General features: G+C 39.9%; 1 protein-coding gene across 1 annotated transcript in view; it reads right to left on the reverse strand.

Annotated features, from left to right (window-relative positions):
• Positions 1-5,183: 5,183 nt before the first annotated feature.
• Positions 5,184-20,467, reverse strand: part of AIG1 (androgen induced 1) — a 128,505-nt gene continuing 113,221 nt past the window's right edge. The window contains exons 4-6 of the mRNA XM_057407066.1: positions 18,767-18,882; positions 8,994-9,157; positions 5,184-5,849 (exon numbers count right to left, since the gene is read on the reverse strand). Coding sequence (XP_057263049.1) covers positions 5,812-5,849; positions 8,994-9,157; positions 18,767-18,882 — 318 coding nt within the window. The 3' untranslated portion in view covers positions 5,184-5,811. The remainder of the gene's footprint in view (positions 5,850-8,993; positions 9,158-18,766; positions 18,883-20,467) is intronic.

Below are 20,467 nucleotides of genomic sequence, written 5' to 3' on the forward strand. Positions count from 1 at the left end.
GATGGCCAGCAGCTCACCAGCCTTACTCCCAGGAGAAAAGTGGGATCTGTGTGCATGTGTGTGTTTAACTTTCATGTACACAATATTCATAGTGTGGACTATTTGCATATCAAAAAAAGCATAGAGATATTATGTCCTAGTACTGACTGTACCACAGCAATCTCTATATTTAGAATGCACACTGTGGAGATACTTCTCCAGCCTAATGGTAGATGTTTACTTTTTAATACACAAGCTATATATAAAATGCTGAACTTGGACACCATGAGTAGCTATAATACAAATTACATGAAAAATGCTATTTTACTTCTGTCTTGTTTTACACAGCTCTGAGGAGCAGCAGATACCTCCTCTGGTGGGCCATGAAGTCTGTGGCCTGCCTTTCAAATTTCCGTACTGGCATTTATTGTTCTGAGGTTCAAATCCCTTTACAGCTGCGGTCTGAACAAGAAAAGGGCACTTAAGGGATTAAGACTACAACTTGCTCTTCTGGGTTACATTAAAATCCATTGATTTCCATCTGCTACTTGAACAAAACAGAGTGCATTTTTGATAAAAATAAAATTGCTTATTTTGGAGGAAATACATTAAATATATTTGATGTTTATGGTCTGTAAATTGGACAGTTCTGTTTTTCTTAGACTTAGTAATACAAGTACAAGGAAGCCACTATACTCAAAAGACCTATTTTCACCCGAAGCACAAAAAGCTCTTTCATTTTGTCATCAGAATCACTACAGAAAGCATCCCACTTGCAAGTCCACTTGCCCCTCATTCAGCAAAGCCCCTGTCCTCAAAAGCATATATGCCTGTGCTTGGAGCTCGGCATATGCACAAGCAGTGTTCTTAAACAGATAATCTCTTTACTTTCCAGGCTAAATAGGATGGCCCAAATATATAAGAAAACACCCAGTTTTCTTTCCTTCCCTGCAACACCTGTGACCCCAGCTTAAGCAGCTGGCTACAGAAGCACATGGAGCTTTGAACCACATGAGCAGAGCAGAGCTGCTAGGATACGCTAGCAGAAATGACCTCTTTGACTACTATGCACTATGGTTCAATTAGGAGCTTTTTTTTTCTGCTGCAGATGGAAAATGCCTGTCACCAGCATTTGCCCCTGTTCACATGAAACACAGGAGCATTGAAAGACAGGATTAGTAGCATAACTTCTCCAAGGATGCATCCAGAGGTGACCTCACCTACACATCTACTGCTTGCTCCATTATTCCCAGGGCAGGAACACCAGACCTACCTCAGTGATGCTAACCTCAGGTTGATGGTCTCTTCAGAACTGTACTTTAACTCAAATTTTAGATTATAAATCCTGTCAGTGTTCAGTCCAATGGTATCTGAGTCTTCAAAGGCTACCAAAGGGTGTTTCAGAGCAGACTGACTAATCTTTACAGAAAAACTGAAGAACAAATTGTGGTTAGGATTTGGAATACACTTTGAATAGCAAATTCAATAGGAAAAATGAACTAAGAAATGTATGCCTTATATGCTGTCATTACGAACTGCCACATGAGAACCTGCAGAATAGTTACCCATTTTTCAGTCTACTCACAGTGTCCAAGCAGCTTTGACATGCACTGGTGGTAATTTAGCTAATATTACTCATGTGGGCAGAGAAGCAAAGAATCATCTTAAAATTGGGGAAAATATCTGTAATTTTTCCTTTAAAATAAGGCAACTGTTGCTACAGAGAGACAGCAAACTATGGTTTTATCACACACAAACTGAATCATAGACTAAATTAATTTTGTTTTGAAATTGTGGTAAAATTTTGCAAATTATGGCAACATTTTTATAACACAGTATGATGGGAACTGTGCATATATGTTCTAGGGTAGCTAAATGCATAAAGTCAGGATGAGCCTTTTACAGCCAAACAGGGGATACAGTTGTACTGAAATTTATGGCAACTCTGTGGCTAGACTTTCTAACTAGCCTTAAAAAAAAGCCCAAACTTTTTTGTGTTCTATAGTAAGTCAAGATTACAAAGCCAGGCATTCAAGACTGAGGTAATGTCAGAATTAAGGCTGTCTGTTCAACCTTAATTTGGCCCCTTGTAAGCATGAATTATGATATTGCCTTTAATTAGATGATCACACATTTTTTCCTATGCCTCACTCATAACTCATGATGAATGCTGCTCACTGAATGATGAAACTATATTTTGTTTTTTCCTTGTGGTTCAAGGTGTGGCAGCCTGCCTTATTTACTGCATCCTATATTCTTCTCTGACAACCAAACTAATGGCTCCTTCACAGAGTTTTCTACGTAGTTTATCATTACAGCTACAACAAACTCAAACAAACATTACTAATTCCATTTCACTGCAGTCCTCAAGGGAAAGGCTAGAGTTTTTTCATTTAGTTTATCCACCTACAACCAATTTTCATTGCTCAGTTTCATTAAAGCTTTGCTTCCTTCGTCTTTGGTTTAGGCAGCTTTATCGGCAGCAGCTTTGTGGGGGTATTGACAAAACATGGAAACCAAAGACGGGATCCCTATTCTGGTGTGTGTCTTGGGTAGTCAGGACTGGAGAAGTGGATGGGCCACAAGATGGATTATTCCCAAAGTTGATAAACAATTTTGAGAATTACCTGTGCACTCAGGGAAGTGCAGGCATATTTTTCCTAAAATTTGGACAAAACCCAAGAGATTTTCCCCATAAATTCAGAAGTGTTGCTATCTTCCATCAATGCTATCCTTCTTTCAAAGACCCATCTCTGCAGCAAGAGAAAGTAAAGTCTTCCAGACATGACTTTTGTCTCCAGACTTGCACTTGAAAATAGATGACTTGTTCTGTCAAAAAGTTTTCCACCAAAAAAATAGTTCCCCCAAGAGAAATACCTTTCAGGGACAATTTCAGCCATGGTGGTTGAAATTTGGCAAGCTTACAAGTGACTTTTACTTTAGTCATCATTCATCCATCATCTTTCTTAAGACTGATGGACTGTGTAATTCTAAAGGGAATGAACACAGTCTAGAAGAGCTCACTCTGGGTAACAGGCCCCCAAGTTATTTATATCATGGTTCATACATCATAGCCTGAATTTAATGCTCTAAAATGTTTTTTTACTTCAAACATGATGATTCAAAGCTCATAGGAGGCGGAGAGCTTTCTGAGATATGAGAAGACAAATTGAGCTCAAATCATCTTGGAATACTATAAATTTCCTCAGACCAATGAAACCCACCACATTTTGTGTCACGTATATTGTTCTGGCTAACACTGCCAACCTCAAGGGCTTAATGGAGATCTAAGCTTGGTAGGTGCTTAATATTCACAGGTTCACAGATATCAGGGATTACAATTTTAAGGGCCCCTATGGTGTACCTCTGAAAGGGAGTCTTCTTTCACTTGGACACCTACCTATGGATTCAGCTATGCAATTTTGATCACTCATGCTCCTGTTCTCTTTATATTCTTACTACATTTCCAAAATCACCTAAAATTACGTTGTACTAGAAGAAAAACTTATCTTGAGCAGGTGCAAAACTTGCTGAGAAAGAAGAATCTTTCCATTAACAGCCAGTTTTTGAGGCCTCAGACATCCAGTGGTGCAATAAATACAGCAGAGATGTTCAGAGTGTGCTCTAGCAGAATGTGTACAGCTGTGCGGCATTCTGGCATTTCTTACTTTTATTTAACACATTCTTTCCATCAGAATGAATTCCTGAATTCAGTGAAGGAAACAATCCCTGTGAAATAAAAAAAATTGCAAAAATGTCCTAGACTTAACAGCAGAGCATGAGTTATGCAAGCTCTTCATATGACAAACAAGTCAACAAGGTTTGTGCTTTGGGTTTCTCACCCTGAGCTGCAGTCGATAATCTGCCACAATGGGATGTCTGTCATTGCTGCTGCTGATGTTGGGAAGTACAGCCAGATTCTTTTACACATTCATTGTCCAGCAGTACTTTCATGTGCTATCACACCTTTCAGAAGCAGTGACTTTAAGCAGTTCCTAGATCACTAAACATAACTGATTCCACATTTTCTTTCCTTACCGAGTTTTGAAAGCCTGTTGCAAATAAAAGATATGTTACCACCTCCAATATCAACCACCTATCACAATGAAGCCCTAGTTACCTGTGGCTAAAGCAACCATGTTGCAGTATTACTGTGCATATGTGATGCACAGCTCAGGTCCAGCAGAAGGTAATATCCCTAACACAAAGCCCCATGGCTACAGCTAATTTGCTTCCAAATTCTGCTACTCTTGTGTGTCCTCTCCCTCTGTGGTACCATCAGAGGACCTCCTTCTTCTTTTCTGGCTTAATGTTATTTCCATGAACATTGTAGCAACTTGCCTAGCTTTGAAATGTTTGCAACTCTTTGATCAACAGGTTAAAAATTATAGAGAGGACACACAGTCACAAAGACAGTATCATCACAGAGGACTTATTTTTTAAAGAAATCAACCAAAAAGCACGTTGTTGAACTTGTGTATCGTATCCTATGATAGCGTATACATAAATACATTTAACAAATTACTGTGGAGGCATGTCATGAGTTGTGTAAGGCCAGTTTCCCCAAGAACTGTTCTGGAACAGAAACATGCCATTGGAGCAAACCAGCAGAATCTGGTAAAGCCATTAAAACTCTGCAGAAATCCCTTTAATAAAAATCACACACTAACATTAACCACCTTTGAAGTGCTCTGCGTGTGTTAAAATAAATACACCTAGATACACTACTGAATGAATGTGATGAGAATACCAAGACATTTGGATCTTAAAGTTACTTTTTAAAAAATAATTTCTGGATGAAAATTATTCCATTCACTTGATTTTAACTCTAGATGATCCTTCTGTCTACTAGAGCTCCTTCTTGATTGTTGGATAATTAAACAGAATTCTGTCAACTGTTAAACTATGGCTATTGTTTTGCACCTGAATTCCTCAAACAGGCATGTGTTTAAACATTTGCTTACACGCCTTCCTGAAGCAAGGCTTAAATGCTGTCTCTGGTACAACACTAATGGCTCAGCCCATCTACTGAGAACTTACGGCTTGAAAACACAGGATCAGGTCTTGTACTGGGAAAATAAGAAAAAAAAACCCTCATGTCGAAATACTATCATCTACAGTCAACACTGGAAAATCTGAAAATACATCATTCAAATGACACCAATCCACCCATAATTTCAAGAATCAGCATGAAGAAACAGAAATGCTGGGATAATCTGATCTTTATTTAGGCCTATTTAAGAAAAGCTGCATCATATTCAGATAGTCTAACACTGCAAATAAGATTTCAATGGACTCAAAAAATTAACATCACTGATTTAAGGCAGCTGTTACATAGTGTTACATTAATATTTCCATCAGATTGAATTCTTCTTTGGATACATTCATGCAATTAACTTCTACCGTATTTTTACATTGTATTTTGAAATATATATTGTTTTGTTTCCCCACATTAGAACTATCTGGTTAAGCTTTTCTCAAGAAATACAGATGGATTCATTGTTCTTCTTGCTCGAAGTGAAAAAATTTAATGATTTTATGATTTAATGACTTATTTGATGCAAGGAATGCACATGAGTGCCATGGAGATAAATATACATCTTATATGTGCATGTTACATGCAAGAATGGAGAAATAGGAATGATGTTGAAACATTATTATTCTTAGCTAAAATCATTTTCCCTCCATATAAAACCCCCAAATATCCTTGTACTGAGCAGACTGCCTATTAAACTTCCTCCTTTCCAAAAGATTCCTCTCCATGCCAACCTCTGTTGGTGATGAGAAATCTTCTGTGAAGCCATAAACAATGCTCCATGTTGCCTCTATTTTTCAGTCCAATTTTGGCTTTTCTTTTCCTTCTTCAATACCTGAAAACATATGGAGAACAGCTTTTAAAAACTCTCAATTAATAAAAAATAAGAGTTTACTTACAGAGGTTCTTCTAATGCATTAATCTTTCTTTTGCCTTTATTGCACTTGTTTCTCGCCTACTTGCTCGCATGTGTTACCACACCTGCTGTGAACGAAAAGAGCATCTGCACACCTGATGGCAGTGGTTGTCCAGTCATGAACTGCTCAATCCTCCCTCCTGCCAGACCATTTTCAAATCACCCTAACCCCCTGATGCAGGCTCAGCCTTTGACAGTTGCAGGGGCTGGGAATAGTTAGTTCCCTCACCTTCCCTGCTGACAAGCAAACTAGGTAACATTTTATTACCCGAAGCTGAGCAGCTGACTTTCTTTGAAAGCAAGTTTTCAAAACTGTGTTTCAAAATTCAGCAGCTTTAAGACCCCTCCAGTTCAACACTGGATATTTAAATATTTGCAAGTACACGTCCATTTTTGGAGAGTACAGGAACAAAGAATCAATTACTGTTGATAGGGTTCCTCTCTTCTTGCAATAGCCATGTAGAATTAGGAGGGCTAAGCTGAGTGTACAGCTCCTTAATGAACTTATCTTTGCTGCAGGACTTGCCTCTTTCCTATGCTGAGTGAAGTCTGGGCTGGGCAGCAGATGGTGTTTTTTCTGGCAATAAAAAGATTCAGCTATTTCATATGCCTGTTCCTGGACAATAAATTACTACTGGTATCTGACAGAAGCATTGTTCTTCTCACTAAGCCCTCTCTGCCAGACATCTCAAATACAAACATTTCTTTTGGAGGTTTTCAGGCCTGATACATGCTAGAAAAGAAAGAGTTATGGGTACCGAAGGCAGAAGAGCAGCAATTTTTGAGAATGCTGAGAGGAAAATCCAGCAACAACTAAGATCACCTGCTAATGCAATACATCCATAGATGGCAGATACACTGAAAGTCACTTTAAAACCAGTTAATTAATTCCCATATGGGAAACAGTAAGACCCATCTGCAGCTAGAAACCACAACTGCAAAGCTGCCTTGCTGAAAGAAGAAACATGGAAACAAACGGGTCTGACACTGCCAGCAGTCCAAGTACAATGGTCCTGGGTGCTCCTGGCAAACCAGTGTAATGGACGAGCCACAGCTTAAGGTTTAACCAAAACAAGAGGCTGGGTCTAAAAGATTACAGTGGGTTTACAAGGCTGCTCCAGAGCCAATCTCGAGTCTTCTGCTTTCTGCTGGAAGGTACTTTTCCAGTAGTTTTAAATGAGCTACTTTATTTGCCTTTTAAAAGGAGCCTCTTTCCTTTCTTCTAGCACTCTACTGCAGATGCATCAAATAGATAAGCAGGAAAGCAGATACCCTCAAAACTGTAGACAGACACTGGCTTGTACAAAGGGCAAATTTTTCCTTGCCTGCCATGTTTGTGGTTTAACTCGGGAAAACTAACTGCAAATCATCTTGTCAGTAGTGAGGTTTTATTTAATGCATCTCCTGAGGAAAAGTAAAAACTCCAAACCCCAAACAACCCACTCTCGCCCCAGAAATCTCATGGCAGGCTGCTTTGATTTGCAAGCTTACTTCTCAAAAGCCCCTTTTAAATGTCTGATTTTCAAATAATATTTTCCCAAGTCTCACACAGTGACAGTCTGGCATTATTTTACATCTCTGCTGCTTGTGGTGTGCCTGCTGTATGCTTCAGGTTAGGTTTACACAAAGCGTTTCAAGCACAGCAAAGCAGCAGGTGGCTCCTGGCATTTTCTGGTTTGCAAGTGCTTGAGCTTTGGAGGACTTTGGATCAATATACTTTAACGAAATCAAGGAAATCATGGAGAAGATAAGGTGGCCACAGAGAATCCTGGAAGAGTTTGGAAGAATGACCTGATTGACAATAGCTCCTCTAGGGCGGAGTGCCACAAGAACCAGGGATTTCGTTATGCATGGAGATCTCCCAACATTTGTTATTTGTGGACTTGGTAAGAACATGTGACTCCTTCCCACATTATTATTCTTCATACAGGACTTATGTCAAGTGAAATTATTATTCCTTGTGGCTGCCATTTTTTAGAAACTTCTTTCCTGAATTAACTGAAGTATGTTAAATGGATGTGAATGTGACATCAAACTAAGGACTGGAACCATGCTTGAATACTGTGGCCAATGGTTGCTGGTTCTAGAGAAAAAATAAAAAGATAGTTCACGAGTCTTTAAGTAAAACTGCTTAACATACTTTAAGTAAACACTCAACCACCATCTAACATTAAGTTCTACCTGGTACTGGAGGACTTGTTAAAAAAGTTACCTGCACAGTAAATTACCATATGAATTTATGGTGTATTAATCAGTGCACACTAAGTTTTCCAAAAGGGGATACAGGCTGTTCATATGGTCCCAATATGTTACAGGCCAAGCAATGTAGTGACAGAATTCCTACAGAGCATGGATTTCACTCCAGTTGTGATTTGCGACTGTGACGATGATGAATGTTGTTTGCTTATTTAAGGCAATTTGATAAATGAAAAACATCTTTCATAGATTAAAGGAACCTCCTTCTAATCCTGTGTTTGTCTTATTTTCCCTTTTCCTCTTCTCAGCAATGGGTTGCCTAAGCAGGGTAGATAATATAGTCTGCACAGTTATGTTTACCCTGCACAAAGGTGATCATTCATTCTTATTATTCTACTGACATGAACATATTCATTTTCCTTGAGTAAATTTATAAGCAGAAAACACCTTATACCTGAAAATACTAAACCGATGTATTTTTATTTCAAAGTTTAAGCTTACTGTTAACAGCATTCCCACAGAACAATACTTTATTCTAGCTGCACCTAATGGGTTCATCATCTTATAAGTGGGTTGCAAACCAAGTGGGCTGCAAACCTCTCAGATAATTGCCGTCAGCTCTTTAATTAGTATTGGAAGTTAAATAAAAGAATATATATTCATAGCTCACCAGGCTTCCCAGCAGCTATTCCATTCATCCATCTGCTTTTAAGAGCAAGCAAGCAAGCAAGCAAGCAAGACGTTTCAGTGGAACTTCTGTCACTCCCCTTTGTTTTAGCCAGCTTAAAACCTTCTTGACTTCCGGGGGAGCATACGCAAACCCTGATGGTGTATTTCGTAAGTTAATATTTCTAATACAATACTCACATTTTTGGGTATCCCAGATGTAGTTGTTCAAGACCTCTCCCACCAAGTAGAACATGTTAATTATTACAGTAACGGCTGCAAAAAATACTACTTTGACACCTGGACTGAGGTGATCAAGAAGTGGGTACACCCACACTCCTGTGACGTGGTGAATCCAGCACACCCTGAAACAAAATGAAAATAACAAGTACTGACTCTTACAGACCTGTTTTTCAGAACTAGCTTGGGCTATAGGCTTGGCTAGTGCAACCTGAAAAGCAATTATCTGAAAGAACTGCAAGTCTGAACTGAACTGGAGCACCAGGATGACATCTACCAGGAACAGACATCATGAACTATGAAACCGTAACTGACTTCCCACATTCTTACTGCCTTGTTTTAAATTTTGCACGAGCACATGGTCAACTTTCATATTCTGATGCAGGCAGGTATTTCCTTGGTGCGTTTGTATTTATGAGGAACGCACACCCCTGTTTCCTGGGGCAGCATGGAAACTGCAGCACCTCTGTTCCAAGCAGGTTCTTTATCCAAACAGCATTCAGTGCACTCTAGGCTCTCCCACACAACCCAACTCTGCTTTCTGCAGCATCCTTCTTTCATTTTGTACACATTTGTGTTTCTGTGTCTTCTCCTTGCTACACCTGGCAAGTGCATGAGAGTTTTGGGGTTTGCCAGAAACATGGTTCAGCTTCTCTTTCAGAGAATAACGTCTCCAGCACCTGTGTTTTAGGTTGCTTCTCCTTTTCTTTCAGTTACCTGGTATCATTTGTGATCTAATAATTTTTTCTCTAGGTATGATAAACATAAAAAAAAAACAAACCAAAAACAACAAAAAAAGAAATCACCTCATCAGTGAAATTCTGCTCAGCTCCAAACTCACTACACAGTAAAGGCAAAGCAATGATAGTGGTTTCCTGGTGGCATAGAGATTTTTAGCAATCAGCTACAGGGCAGACTGTTGGTACACTAACCAAAGAGACAGTGTCAGCTTTACTGTGCAGCCTGAAGAAGTGCTCCAGGTATGTGGTTTCTGCAGTGGACACCTGTATCCTCTGAAGGGATAGCTTTTGTGCTGAGACCTTTTTGTGTTTGATATGTGGCGAGTGGTAGTGAAGTAAGAGGGAGCAGAGAGAGTCCATACATTCCAGTAGGTGGAAGCTAAGAAAGGCAAATGCTGCCAAACAACTGAGCAAACATCACAGAGGATAATCGAGAAAAGTGCTTAGTGGAGACAGGCTGGGCCCATGAGCTGCTGGGCTCTCTTCAGGAATGTAAATCTCTTCCTTTCCGACCTGGCAATTTGAGAGAGAAGCTCACAGTGAAGCACAGGTAGAGAAGACTCAGCAGCTGCACAGACTATTATTGATGGGGATTTCCATGTCTGTAAGATTTGCTTCACTTGATAATAGTTCTATTTGTTTAAGGAAGACTTTTGATCTTTAGATCAACAGTCACAGGCTCCTGAGGGCAGAGACACAGAATTCCACCCAAATTGTTATCATAAATACCTGTCACACAGACAGAACAGAATCCCTGTTTAACAATTCTCCATCGCTCTGGAAATGGACATGGTTGTCATAGCTTCCCTCCCCCCTAGAAAAGCTTTTATTACAGCCAAACAGTGTCCAAAGTTGGACATTTCATGTAGGAATCTACATGTGTCAGTAAATTAATCTGCATGATCTAACTACAGATTAAAACCCTTTCTCCAAATGAGTTCACATATGGAAAATAAACTCTGTACTTTACAGTTATTTTCCACATTCTTCTATGCCAGAATTAACCTGACAAGATAAAAGTATCTGAAAAAATAAAGGATTCCTGCATAACCCATGGTAATGGGACACCATGTTCCTCTTGATCAAAGAAAAAGGTGGGACAGTTAGATAGAAGGTAACGGGATGTCCTCTACTCCCAGGCTGGCTTAGCAGGGAGAGCCTGTTATTGCCTAATGTTTTCAGTTCCGTTTCATGATCATTCTGTGAAAAACAAGCTCCAAGAAAAAAGCTTGAAGAAAAGCCAGGTCTTCTTTTTCACTTATTTTCTCTGGTGTGATGAGAAGTGTCCAGCACTATAAAACACCTCTACAGAGGGACTTTTTTTAAGGAACCTTCTAAACTGCACCTATATAGCCACCTTCATGAACCAAGCAGGAGCTGCATTGACTAGAACGCATTTATGATGGAAAGAGGAAATATTTTCTAAATCCACCCAATGAGTCACTGAGGAGCTTCTGAATGTCAGTCATCTCTGGTTAGTTCAGAGTCTCTTGAGTTCAGCTTATGCACTCTGCTCTCTGTTGCCCACCCAGCACAGGAGCTCATTCATTGCTGGGTGATACTGCTCATGCGGTCGCTGAACCTGTTGTATGCCTGTCCCCGGTGCTGCCACACCATAGGAACTCATGCTTTGAGAACAAGAGGTACTGAGTGCCACTCAGGAGACAACAGTCACAAACCCACCTGATCAGCCACCCTGATCTTTCTTAAAATGGGCTTTACCACATAGCTCGCTACATTGGGATGGAGTAATATTAGCCTTCTTTTCCACTGAGCAGTGACACACTGACTATTCCTGTATTGTCTTTACCACAAATGGGAGCAGCAAAGGGATGACTGCTGCCATGGAAACCTCACCTGATGGCCTTTCTTAGTGGGTTTGTTCCTGCTTCAATACAAGCTATCATCTTGATGCTGCACAATAAAGGGCTGATCAACCGTAGGCATAAAGCTTCCAGAAAATATTGCCAATTACTGATGTTAATGAATGCCTTCAAAGCTGCAATTCTAGTAGTCATTATTCCTGTCCAACCTCATTATTAAATAAGCACAAGAGAGCATGAATTAAGATTTACTTAGGAGTGCTAATCTAGATCCAATTTAAGACCCTGTTACTGAACAGGTATAAAAAATGGGTCTCTTAGATAAAAATAAACAGAGGAGGAAAAGTTTAAGCTAAAACTGGATCGTCTACTTTTGAGAAGGTAAAATTAATTCGAACCTCCCTGTGTTTGGGTACCACGGCAGCCCACGTAGATGATATAGCCATGTGTTTTCAAAGATTAATGTGTTAGAGGTCATTGAGCTCATTTAGCCATTTGTTAGAACTGGTAAAAAAAGTAGGAATGAAAATATTCACACATTGTATTCAGATTAAAGTGTGTGTGAAAAGAAGTGGTGATTTCAGAAGTTTTCAACCAGTTGGTGTAGAAATCAGAAAAAGCTATTTGAAAACACACAATATTGCTTCTTTTTAACAAGTCTGTCAAAAATTTGGCTTTGTAATATTTGACTTTGTTTTTCACTTCTAGAATACAGTAGATGTTGTGTATCTCTCCTATCAAATGTATCTCTCCTATCAAAAACTATGCAGAGAAGATACAAGTACATTTATTCTTTGGCTATACATCTTCTGTATTGGAGTTATTGGAACCTTGTGGTTTATGTGTGCTCTACCTGTCACTTTGAGTAATGAAGCTGTTACAACAGCATGTGTACAACTTAGTCCTCATAGAAGCAAGCTCAACATGTGTGTATAACGGTGGATAACCATGACACCCAAAAGATTTTTCAATAGGAGATGTTGCAGAAAATGGCTGCTCCTTCATGATGGCTGCTCTCAGCTGCAAGACTGAATATACTTGCACAGGCATCACAGTATGAAGTTGCGGTCTGAACTCTGAGAGTCTCCCCCCATTTCCTGCCCAAGTTGAGTCCTTCAACAAAGTCCACAGCCAAACAGCAATCAGTAGTATATGTTCTGGAAACAGAAACTATAAAATGAGGGCTGTGTAACTTTTCAAGAGCAGTGAATGACAGGACACAGAATAACAGCACATGTCATAAAATGTGAAGAGCTCCCAGTGCTCGTCCTTATAACAGAAGAGCACTTCAACAGAACTCAAACAAAAAATCGTATCTGATAATGGAAATACCTTTCTGAATGATACCTAATCAACCTCTGGAATGCTGTACCCTATCTTTCAGCAATACATCTCTGAAATCAGGATATTCAAAAAAGTTTTCAAGTATACAAGTTTGAAAGTCTACTTAGTCCACTACTCTCTGCCATATAATGCAACTCTAGCAAGCTTCTGAAGTCAGGAGGCTGTACAAGCATGTGTACAAGAATGTGTACAGTCATGCTTAAGTGCAAAGAGTACATGGTATATAAACAATCAAGACTGAAGGATCCAAACATCTACTTTTTGACATAGGTTTTTGAAGAAAATTTCCCTTGCAGGCTGGTTATTCCAAAATGGCCTGCTAAATCTTCTCCTGAAGAATCTGACATTAGCCATTAGTTAGAGCCTGGATATGACTACTCTATGGATATGACCTCGATGACAGTTCCTTTCTGGTTACTTCTTGCAGCAGCAAATCTTTTCCCGCATTTTCTGTGCTGTTTCCAGTAACTAGTGGTGAGGAAGGCTGACCCTTCAGTCCCAAACAAATCCTAAGCCATTTCACATTGTGTCTACTCTTTACCAAACAACAGAACATGGGCATTTTCTATGCACTTACAAGATCTTTCCTAGCATCTCTTCCTTTTCTGCAGAAAGTGAGAACTTTACCCAGAACTATCCAATTGTGGAATGTCTTCCAGAGGAGGTGACTGGCTTACAGTAGCTGAGTCATTCAAAACTTCAATGAACAAATCATCTGTGTTCACAGAGTAGGGATCAATCCTGTGCCTTCAGAGGCAGGAGCACAATGACCCATACTAAATCTATTCTACTTTTGGTTTCTTACACTGACTGATGTGAGGCACATTTTCATAAATCCTTCTGATTTTTTTTTTCCTTCCCTCCCCCAGGAAACCCCAGGGGACAGCTTGTTCTGCAGCCAATCAGAATTATTAATATCTCAGCCTCATTAAGATGCTGGGCTTTTTATGATACCAGCCAACCAGGCCTAAATCACCTAAACCAGGAATGTGCATCATTTAGAAATTTTAAAGACTAAAAGATTAGTTCAATAAATAGTCATCAGTTAGGAAATAACAGCAATTATCGCCTCTTGTTCCAGTTTCTTATGCTGGATACTTCACTATCTGTGTGGTCCTGAACAATACATAGGTTGTAGAACAGCGCTCCTAGTGTGGAGTGGCTTATGCAGTCAGAAGATGACTCCTGGAAAACTGCAGCTGCAAACAATGTCACATGCAAAACATACTCAGCATGATATGATGCTGCCATACTCTGGGATGAACAAAGCTTAGCAGAAATTTGTGTTTATATCCAGGTAGCTAGAATGATAGAAACTCAGAAGATTTTATACATGGTGTTGTCATCTTTGAAATTCATCTATTCTGATAAACAGTATGTCATTTTAAATATAGTAATGGTTGCTATGCCTTCTTGAGCTATATTTTAAGGAGCTGCACAAGTAAGTGAGAATATATTATCCATGCATGTCATCTGTGATTGTACTGTTGCTTTGACTGAAACATTTGTGGATGTGGAGGTGGAGGGGAGCCAGAATGTATCAGTCCATAATGCCTATGTCTGACCTAACAGGCTGAGGATCCATGCAGCCTTCTCTTGCTGAAAGCACTTCTGCACTCACATCTTCCTTCTGGGTCAGGTACAGGGGATGCTAATCTTCTCCTGGCCTATTTCTGCTGCTTCTACTTCTTCCTACTCTTTCCTGTTCTCAGTAGCTCTGGCTCCAGCTCCTTCCTCCTCCTCTGCATTGTCTCATCTGTCACTCACATCTCCCATCAGCCTGTCTGTCTCTTTCCTCCCAGCTTTTCCCACTTACATGATGTCAGCTTTTAAGCTGCACATTTCCTTACCCATTTCTCTTTTAATGCATGGTCCTATTTAATCTCTTTTGCCTGCCCCAAGGACTTCTCACTTGTTTTTTCCCCAACCACCGATCCCTGTGATCTCTATTGAACTTCTGTTCCCAATGCTTGCTTCCAAAAGCATTCATGACTTCCTCCCCACGTACATACAGACCCTCAGCACACTTAGGCACAGCCTTGATGTGTCTCTCCTGCTCCATTGGCACCAGCAACCTCAGAAATCCTTCTGGTTTCTCAGTCCTGCCCCTCTTTATTGATAAGCCTGTCAATTCCCACCAAGTTTCACACTGTAACTCTTCACCTCTCTCTTCTGAATGTCGAGGTTTGTCCTAGCAGTCTGCACCCTTATCCCTTTGCCAGTGTTTGCTCTTTCTGATCTTCCTCTCCTTCTATGGAGAATCACAAGTGGAAATCTACAGCAAGGCTGACAGCATCTATCTCAAGTTAATTCCAAATTCTCAGTGTACATTCCTTTCTTAAACTTGTGCAAAGAAGAATTCAGCAAATTACCCCATCTACACGCTCTCCTTCAGCAAATCTACAGAACTCTCCTAAAGTCATTTCAGGAGAAACTTATTTTCAAATGAAAGTTTAAAGGTACCTAAGCTCTTTAAATAGATTTATTGAAGGAATGAATGAATCAAGTCCAAGCTTGGCACATGTGAAGGCAGCTCCTTGTGGATTTGAGATAGCAACAAGAGAGCAGATCAAGTCTTTTGCTCCCAAACACGTAGCTGGGCTACGTGTTTGGGAGAAAAACATGATTAGTGCAGTGGAGTCAGGTTCTTTGGGTCTGTTTTTTTGGCATGCTCAAGCACTCAAAAGAAGAGGGAACAAGAAAACCATTTTAAATAAACGTATTTGTCTCAGTTTATTTTAGGGACATATTAGGCTCTGATATTAGTTACCATGAGGTCATTCTTATTACAAGGAGCAACACATTTCTGGTTCTCTTCTGTTCCTTGACAACGAACCCCATACACCCATTGGCAGTATTTTCTGGTAGTACTGGCAAGCTTTTGGGTTTTCTTAGCACTGCCTAGATTTAAAAATTCAATGCAAATTGTGACCTTTTCAAGCCACGCTAAATAAAGCCAATTGGCCATTCCTGTCTTATCCCATGGCCTGGATCCTGAAAGTCCATGTATGGTGTGCAACAGGCAATGCAAGTTTGGGAATGCTCTTCCTGGGCACAGTTCCTTAAACGCAAGGGAGAGCTCCCCCCTCCAGGGAGTGCATGAGCTAAGCGTGCCTACTCTAACGCTCTCTTGATAGAAGGTTTTGCTCAGATGAGGATGCTTCTCAGATAACATGCCTCTGAAAAATACTCAGGGGATACAAAGTTATTTAGCTACATTCTTCCAACTTCAGTGATTCTATTCAGAACTGTTTGACTCTTTTCACATTTATCTAATATATATAATACAAGCTTGCTATTCCACCATCTCTTTCATACATGAAAGGTTCAGTCACATATGAAATAAGATAGAAAGTCCCCTCTGCTTGGAACTGAAAAAAATGCATTAAAAGAAGCAAACTTAACAATATCTTCCTGTGTGCTCCTTCACAGTACAAAGTGTGGCATGATACATAAATCATGTAGCATGGTAACAAGGTTTCAGCTGAGGGTGGGGAGAGAGTTCAAAATTCAAGGGCAAAATAGAAAATATCTGATTAGCAGCTGCTTACAGTTTATACTTAGAGAGTTGCAGTGAAAGCACTTATGCTGAGGGAAAAAATGACGTAGGGAGAAGAACAAATCTCAAGTGGCAGATCTGTAACTTCTAGGTAAAAAAAAACATAACCCAAGGACTAAGCCCCAGCAGGGGACCCATGGACAACCAAAAGTACAAAGGGAGGAAGTTCCATCAGCCTGTATGTAACTAGGTCATTTGCAGGTGTAGTCTCATTTTAATGCAATGTGCATGGAGGGTCTAAACGCTACACCAACAAGGGCAGCAAATCTGAACTAAGTAAAAGGTCTCGACCTTCATGTTGTCACTTAGCAGTAGGATAGTGGACCTGAGCTGTGAAAAGTAGGGGATGAAAGATCTCTCACTTTTCATACTTTCTGGTAGATTTTCCTAATCTGTGAATATGAGATATATTGTATTGATACCATCGAGCCAAGATTTGGCTTGCAGCCTCAAACAAATCTTGGATAGAGGCTTCAATAACACCTGCTGGCTGAAGACATGCACATCTTACAGATGATGGCGCAGCATAGCTTGTGTCTGCCTCCAGTCTTCCCTAAACACTGCCTCCAGTCTTCCCTAAACACTTTCTTTCATAAGAGTAGAAGGAGAAATGAGCTGCAAGTGAACAATTTAGCAAGATGACCTTTAGGCTGAGTAAGCAGTTGTCTCTGACCAGTTTCAGAGAAGTCACAACTTGGAAGGCGAGTCACTTGAGTGTAGCCGTATCCATTTTGGAAATCAGGCATGTGTAGCCAAAACCAATAAACAGCAAAAGCAAAGGGAGATGATCATAGGCTGGCTATTTGCTTAGTAGTTGATTTCTTAACGCAGAATCTGTTCCCCTGCTTTACTTGTCCTACAATTTCCTTTTACCTTGTACTTGCAGCTGTGGGATGTTGGGATGTAGATGCACTGTAGTAGGCAGGATCAAGCCACATGAATGTCACACTGATACTGTAACAGATTCTTGAAAGATTTTAAGACACTTCTGTTTTATTTCACTTCCAGAACTGGATCATTTCCACCTTCTATTCCTACTGAGTACTACTGCATGTGTTTACTCACATAACTCTGAGAAAACAGGATCTGCCATAGGAGGTCAGATCACAGGTATAGTAACTCTGCCAACCCGTCTCTAAGCACCCTTCAGAGGAAGGCTAGGAAATATCTCAGGCATTTTTATGTATGGGTTAAAAAAACGTAACGACTTTCTCCTAAAGGAATCACAAAGTGCCTTTTTGCATGAGGTTGTCCTTATCCTACAATTACAAATATTTCTATTATTTAAGAAGCGTGTGTATGTTTATAAAAGCAAATGGCAGAGTATGACTGTTGTCCTGGGAGACAGCACCCTACTGCAGCTGTGTTACTAGCATTTTATGATCACTCAGTATGTATGGATGCGTGTGAAGAACGGCCTCTCTTTCGTGCGACCACTGAAACAGTATGACAGTACTGCCTTGAGTCTGTGTTCCTCTCTCTAGTTTTACCTCACTTGAGAGGCAGAAAAGCAAGTATTATCCTCGATTTTGGAAAATACCCTCTTAGCTGAGGGAAGAGAAGAGAGGGTCATAAAATGTTTGCAGGAAGGGTAAAAGATAGATGGTATTAAAGGAGTATTGTAAATAAAACAGAAGTTTAGTGAAAAATACAATGCTAGAATGACCACAGTAAATTAACTCTGTCATGCAAATCAGGTGCTTAAATAGAAACTGGCCAAAGACTTAATTTAATGTTGTGTACGAAAAGTTATTTCTGTTTTAGTTTAATTTTTCACAAACATTTGCATTTTTTAAAACAAACTTCAGAGTGTTTGAATTACTGGCTTATTCTGTAATTAATTTTACAGAAAGAATTCATGAGCTAGTAAAGAAAAAAGACGGTGTTCTACCTTTTCTGTTGCCACTTAAATACTGATGCAGGAAATCATTTGACTATTCTCAATTTTATTTGATAGAACAAAAATCCTAAGCAATAAAACTAAGGTCCAAGAAAAACATTTAGCTTGAAAAAAAGGTTGAAAAATGTACCCTTGGAAAGACTACTGCTTACATGGGATTGTTCAACAAATTCCTGTTGTGTGAGGTTTGGCATATACTTTCTAAAAATATAAGCATTTGGGGAAACCAGACAAAGCCCAGGTCTTGGACCAAACCAGGCATGCAGCGTGAATCTGTTAGCGATTATATCCATAATGAAATATGTGCCCAAATTTAGCAGTATAAAATCCCCAATACAATATGAAAACACAGCGTGTACAGCCCTTACCATAAAATATAGCCAACAGCAAAGGTGCACACTGCCGCCAGTCCACAGCTCCTGCTGGGATACTGATGATGTGTTGTTCTCATCTCGATTAATACAAAGGGCAAAACTGTTGTATGCTGAAAAAGACAAAACAACAGGGGAAAAGCAGGTGATACAAATGATTCTCACTGCATTTCCATGCTAGTTCTACAGTAAGAAACTTAATCACAAAAACCTGAAGTCAATTTCTTGATGGTTAGAAAAACAAGGTAAAATGCCTCCATAAAGTCGATCAATAACCCAAACAGTATCGTCCCTATCATGCCCAATTGTTCAAAAGAGCAGCCGAAATCAGTGAGCAGAATGTGCTTTTTCTTTTGTCCAGGAATCCAAGGTAGACAGTGAGTAAAAAGGGGATATGGCATGAGGGGACATGGGGGTGCCAATCAGCCTTGCAGTTTGCAGATCCTTGCCACATCACCTCAGTTATTTTGACCATTCAAGTTAGAAGGCATTGCATCTGATTTTCAGAGACTCTAAGCACAAACAATACCAACTGAATGAATATAAATGGAGGTATATAATGTTTCTGAGAATGAGGTTTAAACGTATCTCTGTCTGGGGACTTGAAAACGGGATGTATTTTCAAATGATAGCCTCAATACCTCTGTTCCTCCATCTGTAAGACAGGAGCAATTATCTTCCACAGAAAGGTGTTGTGAATCTTAATTTGTTAGTTGTTGTGCAAAATGGTTTTAGATTCCCAAATGAAACATATGAAAGCCAAAGCTGTAAAAACCATTTTCAGCCACTTTATTTAGCTGTGAAACTCCTTATTTTGTCATTTTCCCATACACATTTCGTATACTGCCCCTTCTGAGAAGGTCTGTTCATCCAATTAATGTCAGCAGCATGAAAAATTGCATCTAGCCTGCCCCCAACACTCCATGTCTAGATTTCAGAGTGCTGGCAGGCATGAAAATGTATATAAGCAAAGAACAAATGTGCCAGGAAATAAACCCCATCATTTCTGAATACACAGCTCATCTAGGACCAACATTACTGGTGACTGAAGAAACATATGCTGCCTTGCAACCACAGGGCCAAATTACTGCTGATGTCCAAAGGGAATTACTTCAGTTAAGAGTTTCGTTCTGGGGCTTGGTGTGCCTGTGACTGAACTCTCCTGCCCAGTCCACAGGGATGTCTGCAGGTGTACTACCAGAAGGGCAGCCTAAGCACTAAACCAGGTTCAATCCTTCCTCAAGCACTTGATCACCAAATGGAAAGTAAGGTTATGGATTATGCTGGCCATGTTTTGCCATCAGATGTGCACACGTAGTTCTGGGGGGAGCTGGAGGGCTGGATTTGTAAGTTTGCAATAATTAATGCTGTAAATCACACTGATTTTCATCAACACAAAGACAGAACAGGCATGGAGTAGAAATATTCTTGCGTGGATTATCAGGTTCAAATGAGAGGAAAGAGTGGGGTCTCAGCCTTTAACAATTGCAGAGAAGGAAGAACTGCTTGAATGGGAAATGATAAGATAATGGAAATGCCCTGTCTCAGAGATGTAACATAATTTGAATTGGATAACTGCTCTGATTTTCAAGGCATTAGTAATTAATGACTAGCATTTGGCAAATGTCAGGTGGATAATACAGCAGTTAGGGGAGCTTTCAATTTCTTCATCTTTTAACAACTTGTTCCGCCCCCATT

This window comes from Pezoporus wallicus, unplaced genomic scaffold (genome assembly GCF_028554395.1).
Source record: "Pezoporus wallicus isolate ANWC-B61680 ecotype Strahan unplaced genomic scaffold, APGP_CSIRO_Pwel_v1 contig_3817, whole genome shotgun sequence".
In the NCBI taxonomy this organism is placed as follows: Eukaryota; Metazoa; Chordata; class Aves; order Psittaciformes; family Psittacidae; genus Pezoporus; species Pezoporus wallicus.